The 9,357-nt window shown below is 29.8% G+C and overlaps 2 protein-coding genes across 2 annotated transcripts; both read right to left on the minus strand.

The window, feature by feature from the left end:
• Window positions 1-278: 278 nt before the first annotated feature.
• LOC145180583 (gelsolin-like protein 1) lies at window positions 279-4,057 on the minus strand. The gene is made up of 8 exons (XM_090082849.1): window positions 3,348-4,057; window positions 3,129-3,218; window positions 1,895-2,147; window positions 1,575-1,762; window positions 1,168-1,332; window positions 1,035-1,069; window positions 724-803; window positions 279-637 (listed from the first exon to the last, which is right to left on the minus strand). Exons 1-8 carry the CDS (start codon window positions 3,417-3,419, stop codon window positions 456-458), a joined length of 1,065 nt encoding a protein of 354 aa, XP_089938975.1. The 5' UTR covers window positions 3,420-4,057; the 3' UTR covers window positions 279-455.
• Window positions 4,058-5,794: 1,737 nt separating this feature from the next.
• Window positions 5,795-9,019, minus strand: LOC145180582 (T-box transcription factor T homolog 1-like). Its single transcript, XM_080055495.2, has 7 exons — window positions 8,720-9,019; window positions 8,276-8,540; window positions 7,458-7,598; window positions 7,291-7,352; window positions 6,619-6,677; window positions 6,357-6,473; window positions 5,795-6,178 (listed from the first exon to the last, which is right to left on the minus strand). Exons 1-7 carry the CDS (start codon window positions 8,986-8,988, stop codon window positions 5,922-5,924), a joined length of 1,170 nt encoding a protein of 389 aa, XP_079911621.2. The 5' UTR covers window positions 8,989-9,019; the 3' UTR covers window positions 5,795-5,921.
• Window positions 9,020-9,357: the final 338 nt, after the last annotated feature.

The raw sequence follows: 9,357 nt of genomic DNA on the forward strand, positions 1-9,357 counted from the left end.
GTTTTGCTATAAAGTAACCCGAAAGCTATCACTCCAATTGATTTAGATATTATTTGCGTATGGATAAGGAAAAGAATTTAGAGCATAGTATAAATGCCTTACTATGAGAGATCTTATTTGATCTCTCATAGTAAGGCATTTTTTTATTAACCGGAAAATTTTTTTTCCGGTTAATGAAAAGGTTATAAGTTAGTTAAAACCTTTCAAGTTGAACAAAATCTCTATTAATTTTTTTTGCAACAATTTATGCATAGTACTAAAGAATGAAAAGAAATTAATTCTTAAGTATAAATGTTTTTTATTTTTTTCATGCACCGAAATATGTAGTCAATAATAACCCAATTACAAAAGTAATTCTCATATAAAGAGCTAACAAAAAATATACTAAATAAATGAATTTAAAAAAATATTTAACTTAAAAAATGATAAACAATATTTGTGTCCATGTACATGAATTAGAATGCTTTTTTAAAGTCATCATTTTCCTTGCCTTCTGCAACAACAGTGATGGGCAAATAAGGAGTATCAGTTTTACTCAAATAATTACTAGCATAAGCAAGTCCGTTCTTGCGTTCATCTATGCTTGCTCCAGATCCTATCCAACAAAATACATGTTCACCAGTATTGATGATGTATACTGAAAAAGATTCAATGAGAAATTTTAAATAATTGCTTTTTATTTAAGGGATTATCTGTATTATTTAATGTCATTAAAAATTGTACCATCATCGCTTGTGAGTTTTTCTTTACTAATATCTCCCTCCACATCATCCATGTCAAGACTTCCATCAGCATCACTCACTCTACAGTTGATAAGATTATATTCAACTTGTATTCAAGAAAATGAAAACTATGATCTATAAACAATCTTCTTTAACACCACAAACTAGAAAACAGCTTTTTTAAAAGTAGAAATAGTATGAAAAGAATAGTTAAAAACTCAACAATACAAGACATTTAAATCAAAGGAAATTTAGGCAATAAAACCGAGTGTAATAAAAAGCTAAGAAACTCTTAATAGCACAAAAAATCACCTGAACATTTTTCTTTCACCTTTTTTATTAACTTTCTATTGTAAAAAAAATAATCAGTTTTAATTACAAATAAGTTTTGGAAATAATCATAACAAAGCATAAATCTTTGTTAAATACTTATATTCTTTGATACCTGCTTGCTTTCACCATCCTTCAAAAGCATTAAAGCTGGATGTTCACTAGATGTACTATTTTCTTCCAGTGTTTCAACTCTGGCTTTTCCACGAGTACCTTTCAATCTTGCAACTTCTTGAGCAGCTTTGAATTTTTCATCATGACTGCAATTTGCACCATTGTACTAATAAAGATAAATAAAATTCAGTAAAAGGCTGTAAAGAATATCTGCACTAAATGGTTGAGGAGTTCATTTAAGAGTACTGCATTGTGTGTATGTGTGTAAAGTGCATGAAGTGTAAAAACGTTTAAGTTGTACTAGCTAATAGTTTTTAAATAACCTTATATATAACTAGTATAAAGCTAATAAATTAAAACCTAATATATGGCTAGTTATATATAGTTAAAAAAACTAAAAAAATTTACTTGGTAGATTTTGTCTCCAGCATCAATGATAAATACGTCATCTGATCTCAAGTTGCCTCGCTTCAACCCAATTTCTGTACAAGAGATTCGTTTGCCTTCTTTTCTAACATGGAACAATCTTGGAGTGTACACTTCAGGTAAAACTCGTCGAAATCCTGATTCAGCACCACCTTTCAATAATATGAATGCTAAAATACAAAAGCATATCAATTTTTAAAAAAACTAATGAAGCCAGGGGTACAAAATTAATACTAAAAAGCAACAAATATTATCTATGCTTGCCACCTAATTAGTTTTTAATATATATTGTTAATAATTACTTGGGAAGTACTTCTTAAACAGAGCTGATTCATGGCCTTGGACTTCTCGGTGTTGAATGGGTTTGTCATCTAAGTATGTATCAAGCTCTACTGTTTTGTATGCAGCTGTTCCATACTCATCTTGTGTTGAGTATTCTCCAATCCAGAAGTGAACATCATACTTAAGTTCTTCTTCTTCTTTATATGTATTCAAGACAATGTACGAATCACCAGTGAAGAACTCTCCATACTGCTCCTTTTCCCAGTGAGTGACCTGCAACAGATAAATTTTTTCTTGTACATGTTATTTTATACAAGTAAACATCAATGATAAAAGATGACAAATTTTTTTATGCAACTTGTAATACTAAGTAATGTTAAATAAGATTTAATAATTGAAAAAACCTTTATAGGAGACAATATTTTTAATTTTTACAGTGTCTTACCATTAGATAGGTTGTACAAAACCACATACATTACCATAAGATTTCTTACAATTTATCCAGTGTACAAAATCTATCTAATATACAACATTACAATAAATCTATGCACATCATATTACCAGTATTTGCTCAACTTTCATGTTAAATAAGATGAAATACTCTCAGTTCTGTTTTAAAAGTTTGGTAAAGTAATTTTCATGTTAATCAGTACAATTTTTTTTATCAAGAGTTAACTAATCATTTTTTTGTTAAAAGCTGTTTTGTAATTTCATTGTATGAAAACTTTAACTTTTATTTCATTTCTTTTTCTCATCTTAGAAACATTTTTGATTAACTAATTATGACTTTGACCAATTGCAACAAAGATTTTGACCTAATCAACAAATTTTTTAAAGAAACTTTGGATGTTTAAGTCCATCTTTTTTTTTTTCAGTGGAATTTTTTGTCTCAATTACTGCAATTTTTTATTTAGTAGCTTAACAAAAAAAAAGTTTGCTTCATTTCTTAAAAATTCAGGCTGGAGTAGAATTGTAGCTAGTTGTTATTACTGAATGTGACTCTTTTTAGTTACCTTTTCAAACCTAAACCCAAACCCCTTGGCTAAACCATATATCTTAATAAATCAAGCCAGAAAGAGCTTAATGAGAACAAGTTTGCTGTTATCACAGTGCTAAATCTATAAACCTGTAGACATAACTTCAGTATTTGTTATTGCTAGAACTACTATTGTTACTATCAATATTATTATAACTTTTCATTAAATACTTTGGGAAATACAAATAATTATAGCAATAGAACAAACTCCTACTAACCTTAAATTTTACAATTCTCCATATTTGCAGCCCAACCTTTTGCCCAGCACCGTGCCATGCTGGCTCAGTTTCAGCTGACTCTTTTTTCACCTATTAAAGCAAAATAAGTATAAAACAAACTATTGCATACAGCATCTCTTCTGACACACTTTACTCTGACTATTGAGATATCAATAGTTAAACTTTATATTGCAATTCATAAACTACATTTTTACTAACCTTTTTCTCTGTATCAGAGCCAAACAAGGCCATGTTCGAGTCTTTCCAGTCATACTTCTTAGGTTTCTGCATTTTGTTTTGTTGTTTTTTTTTTTTTACTTTTTTGCAGGGACTTTTTTGTCTTAACTCTGAGAAATATGACTTTCAACTGCCACTCCTATTCCGAATGTTTATTTTCAAGAAACTATACAGCCACTCGCACTAAAATTGTTATTATCGCCATAAATGGTCCTATAGGAAATAAAGACAAAAGATACTTCGTGTTATAATTGGCGTGTGGATTTCCAAGCTGGCCTCTCCTCCTTTCAAAAATTTACACATTATATGCCGAATTTCAAATTTTTATGACGCCCAACATCCTGGCTTCACAGCAGCGAATTTTAGTTGAACTATAAAAACTTAATTGAAGGGTAGAATGTTTCTTTAATACAGCCAAGAGTTAAAGTTATTAACCCGATAAACAAGGAAGAATATGTAATTCGTAAACTGATAAAATCTTCTTAGTTTCACAATAAGTAGCAGATTTCAAATTAAAAAAGATTAAATCAAAGGCGAAAAACTAATATCTGACAAAAAGATCTTTAACATAAACAATGAAAACGATTTTAAACTAAAATACAATTTTAAACTCAACAATCAAAACATTTCCAGATTCAGGAGCCTTAAAAATGTATCAGGGAGAAAATTTACACAAATGAAAAATTGAAATCTACCATTTCACAAAAGAAAAATCTATTGAAATCTACCATTTCACAAATGAAAAATCTATTGAAATCTACCATTTCACAAAAGAAAGTGAAAATTTTTCTATAAAGCGAAACTGGTGATCCCATCCAGCATCTATTGTAAAAACCATTTTGCATCTTAAACGTTGTGTCTAATAAATATCAGTGGTTGAACAACATCTTAAAAATAAGTTTTTGAATAGAAAACTTTTCGGAAGTTTTACTCATCACTCCATTTGTTGGACAGTCGGTGTAACTTCAAATAAAAATATTCTTCTCCTGACAAACGCTTTTATGCCCGTTGTTTGAAATGTTGAATAAGTTAGTTCATAAGTAAAAAATAAAACTTTTTGAACAAAGATTTATTCCAAATTAAAATCAAACTCCATTCGGAAAAAGTTGTTGCAAATTTCCAATTTCCGAGTTCCGTAATTTTCATGTACCGCGGTTTAAATGGGAGATTAAATTGAGCGTCCGACAATTTAAACCGTTTATATAGCAATAACCAAAAATTCTCTTGAAATGGAAATACGACTTTCATGTAAAACCTGAAAATAATAACCTAATTATCGCAGGATAATTTTTAGACAAAAACTATAACCATTCGTATCGCTCTGGTAAGTTATTCTGGTAGTTTTCAAGGTTTTGTTAAATTACCAGAGAAGTACGAAATCTTAAACATATGAGGACTAAAGGGGAAGATCCACAATTGTCCACTTTTTCTACTTTAGAGAAAAATTGTGCTTGAAGACTCAAGTAGTCTTTAATGTTAAAGGCTTTTGGCTTCTCGTCAAAAGAAAGTTTTTTTTTTTAGAACACGAAACGCAACGAAAAATCTTTTAAAATTAGGTGACGGTTTCGACAGTCAAATAGAAATAAATTAGCACAAGTGTGCACAGTAACAATGAAACTGCTATTAATAGTAATGACTCCCAGACTTCTAATTATTGACTTCCAATTCGGAAACGAATTTTGCAATTATGCTATAATATAAAATCAAGATATTGCAGCGTTCGTTAGAACATCGAAAAAAGTTTGTTTTATGATCTATTTTTCTGATTTAATATGTATAAAACTCTCAAGTTTTATTCAAGTTATGAAATGAAGAATGAATCTAGCACATAATAACAAAGCTGAATATTTTATATTATTTATTATTGCATTTTTTAAATCTATAGACAGGAATTATTCACAATATATGCACATTTTAATATACTGCAATTACTTTACACATGAATATTCTGAACGCGTCATACAAGTTTAAAATAACATGTCCTAGTAAAGAAGTTGCTCGTCTGGACTTCATTTATATTGAGCGCTTTTTTTGAAATGTTAATCATATGTAAAATGGTTTTATAAAAATACAATCTTGATGTGTTTTAAAATACAGTGTTCTTTACAAATTTTTTCTATATAAAAATAATAAATAACTTAGCTTCATATATATTATGCTATCTATATGCGCGAACAAAAATAACAGAACGCGTGCAAATTATAAAATCGATACCCAAAGTTTGTAAATAAGCACAAGAATTCCATACTTTGGAAATGGAGATTGAAATTTAAGTAAAAACTTGACGAACAACAGAATCTTCACAAGAATACAAAAAGTAAGAAAACCTTTTGTTATCGAAAAGAAATAAATACCAGAGAAAAGGAATAAAATGCAAGCAGGTGTCGTCTATCAAAAACTAACAGAAACTTAACGCTTGTTAAATTTGAAAATTTATAAGAAAATTCATAATTTGACTATTGCAAGACGATAAGTAGGATGAGTTTATTTTTTACTTTTTAAGTTTCAAGTAAAATAGTTAATAAATATGTAATAATCTAAAATATTTAAAAATATTTAAATATTCGAGGGATAAACTAAAGAATGACTCCAAGGATTAACGTTGGGGTCAACTATCGATGGTTTTATTGTTGAATATTGTCCGAGAGAGTTTTGTGAGTATGTGCTAATGATAGTGTTCTGTTGGATCAGTTCATCATGTTTCATCGACGATGCTGTCATTGGGGCAGCATAGTTTAAATGATGAAGTGGCCACGTATTGTTTTGTAAGTTCATAAACGGTGGACTGGATTCGCGATAATAGTTTGTACAACCTAAAAAGTCATTTTTAATTTATAGAGATCAATAACTGTATAGTAAACTCTAAAACAACAACAAGACCAATAAATTGACATAATAGCAATAGCATAATTCCAATTATAAAGATTTTGCTCATGCCCAAAACTCTCATATTTAGAATTAAAAACTACCCTAAATTCAATAAATTCTAACCTCCGAGCATATCAGTTCGATGATACGGAGACGGATACGGTGACGTACGGTGATTGCGTAAGTTGTCGCAATTTATTGCTCTTGAGAGCGGCGACATCATAGATGGGTAATAACCGTCTATAAATATATTTAAAAAGTATTAAAAACTATAAAATATATAAGCTATAAATCTTGTTAACATCAAAAGAAAAAGGAAAAAAGACAAATAGTTGGTTTATCAGTCACTTTCTTTGTCGAGCTAAAGAGAAAAACAAGAACTTACAATTCGAAGCAATTTGGTTGAGAGCATCTCGTTCGCATAAAATATCTTTGTGATCGGACCTACGGAAAAAGAAATTTAAAAAAAATTATTAGACTTGAGTAGGGTTAAAAATTTTAAAGTTTTACAATCCCTTGAGATTAAAAATCATAAGTAATGGATGTATCTCCCTTGCTTTTAGTTTATAAAAAAGCAACTTTTAGATTGAAAATAGCCGCTGATTAAGCATCTCTAGGAAATATAAATATGTAACTTAACGGAAAAACTAATTATGGGGGAACCATTGCTTATCTGGATTTCGGCGATTAAATAAATAATGAACTCCACTGGTTTTTGATACTCATAGTATCACTTAAAAGGTTATCCGACTAATTTGTTTTAAAGAAAAAACAATAGCAACATGAAATCAAATAAACTTGTTTCTATGGTTACAACATTTTCAATTTGAAAGGCTTTTTGAAATGCGTTAGTGGAATAATTAAACTGATTAATTTAGATTAACAAAAGATAGATACGCCGACAAACTTTTGCTTGCTCAAATCTTTTAAGATTGCGATTTTTAAAAAATGACAACTTTTTATTTTTTTTTATTTTTTTAAAAAAATAAAACTCATTTTCTTTTATCTAGTTTCTATTCTAAACACTTGTCTCGTTTAACATATTAATTTTTCTAACCTTTCTTTTGCGTCCAAAAATGCCTTGGCGAACGGATTATATTTGATTTTGAGTCCAGTGATCTTAAATAAAATACATGAATATGAATACTAAATCAATCAACTATAGCAAATTCCTGATCTGAGAGTTAGGTCTGGTAAATAATCAGGTCCTTGACAGATACTAACCTCTTCGTTTTGATAAGCTGTTACTGCGATAAATTGAGTTTCAGGAAAAGTGTGGGTACTAATTGTACGTTCTCCTTCAGGCGCTCCAACTCTTATGATGTGCACTCGTGGCTGGTACTTATGTAGAGAGTTAAGCATAACCTTAAAAAAACCAACAAGTTTGATTCTTCAAAAGTTTTGAATAACTAAAAAAAAATAACTGAAAAAAAAAAGGTGAAAAAACGGTAAATCATTTAATTATGATTGTGCAATTTAGTCTGCACATATAACCCGTTCCATAAATGAATGCAGTTTGATGGGAGGGGCTACCTTGTGCACTTCGTCGCATAAAAAAGATTAGTTATTTTTTATTTAAATGATAGGATTTGACGAACGTCATCTCGCGAAGACGAAGAAGAAAAAGAAACTTAAGCTATAGATAGATTTTTATTTTTAGTTTAAGTTGTGCGCAATTTTTATGTGTTTTTTGACCAGCCAAAAAAACACTATAAAAATAACTTAGATAAGTTAATAATAATTTAAAAAAGACGAATATCATGTCAATCAGTATTACTATATGTTTTCCGGGAAGGAAGGTACTTTATGGCATTTTTATACTGGATTAAAAATACAGTTTTTGCAGACACTTAACGGTTAACACATCCTGGCACCGAGCTTACTTAAAGGATGTTTTTGATTACAGATTTAAGGAAGCATTAGTTATTTGAATGCACTTTTTGAAAAGAAACAAAAAGTGTTGAAAAAACTTGTTAGTTTTACACTAAAAATTATTCTTTTTTAAATTTTCGAATTAAAAAAACAAATATAGTTTTAACTACCTGCCCCTCTCCGTTCATTTTATTGGTGAGCTTGACTTTGGTAAACGAAATAGGGCTCTTCATCCAATGTGTACCGAAATTCGGAGAATCCGGATGTATATAAACAGAACTAGTAGTTGCTGGTTCTGGTTTTCCACCAGCCACCCATTCTCCGTTTACGTACTTCCATCTGTGATCTTCTACTGCCACGAAATCCAGCAAAATAGAATACATAGCATGTGACTCTAATCCTCGAATGTTAAGCTTTAATACAGGGAACATTCGCCTAAACAATAACAATTTTTTTTTTACACGCTATTTACAGCATGCTGTAATTTTAATTTCACAAGGAAAAGAAAGAAGCATAAGTTTAGAACGGTTTCTTCTCGTTATGTCAAGTAAGTTAATAGCAAAAAAGTATAAAAGTCGTAAAATAAAAGAGAAAGTCAAATGAATCTCCTATACCTTCCATTTTTTGTTACAATCATTTCATTTGTTAAGGTTTTAAATTTTTTCCACAACTCGGAGTCATCCAAGTTGACATGCACGTGCTTTGCTTCGCTAGACAGTTCTTCTTTTTTTGGCAAATCGTCATCAATGCACTTTTCTTTTTCTTCGTTTTGATGTGCAACGTTGTCAATCTCTTTAGCATTCATTTTTTCTTTCTCTGTAAGTATTGTAGACATAGTAAATGAGGTAGGGGTCATATCCAACTCTTCCTCTTTGCAAAACATTTGTATAAACTTTAAGAAGTTATTTACACAATAAAACTATGTTACACCCAAGTGGAAATCAAAATCCCGCACTTATGCTACAAGACTTTTACTAAAATCCACTTGAATAATTATAAGAACCTATTGGCTGATAAAGTATATAATTCACACTATACCGCTAGTAATACGCACTCCTCTTAGTTCAAGGTATGATTAAGGAATGGTTGATTACTACTAGGCAACTACAATTTTATATTAAAAAATCAGAAATTCATATTTATACAGCTAATAATGACGAATTTTATTAATTCAATAACTAATTTAAAAAATAGCGAGCGTAACAATAAGAGATATTTTTTCGGTACGCAAACCCCCAAAGACTTTTAGCGC

Source organism: Hydra viridissima, unplaced genomic scaffold (assembly GCF_058129835.1).
Source record: "Hydra viridissima isolate aposymbiotic clone 2 unplaced genomic scaffold, HvirCarnegie_v1 scaffold_3, whole genome shotgun sequence".
Lineage (NCBI taxonomy): Eukaryota > Metazoa > Cnidaria > Hydrozoa > Anthoathecata > Hydridae > Hydra > Hydra viridissima.

Excerpts from the sequence above, each read along its gene's own strand:
- LOC145180583 (XM_090082849.1), bottom strand. The coding sequence starts at position 3,419 with ATGCAGAAACCTAAGAAGTATGACTGGAAAGACTCGAACATGGCCTTG. Across the intron at positions 2,148-3,128 it reads GGAGAATTGTAAAATTTAAG|GTCACTCACTGGGAAAAGGA; the intron begins GTTAGTAGGAGT and ends TATCTGTTGCAG. Across the intron at positions 1,070-1,167 it reads AGGATGGTGAAAGCAAGCAG|AAAGTTAATAAAAAAGGTGA; the intron begins GTATCAAAGAAT and ends TTTTTACAATAG.
- LOC145180582 (XM_080055495.2), bottom strand. The coding sequence starts at position 8,988 with ATGTTTTGCAAAGAGGAAGAGTTGGATATGACCCCTACCTCATTTACT. Across the intron at positions 7,599-8,275 it reads AAATGAACGGAGAGGGGCAG|GTTATGCTTAACTCTCTACA; the intron begins GTAGTTAAAACT and ends GGTTTTTTTAAG. Across the intron at positions 7,353-7,457 it reads CAGCTTATCAAAACGAAGAG|ATCACTGGACTCAAAATCAA; the intron begins GTTAGTATCTGT and ends ATTTTATTTAAG.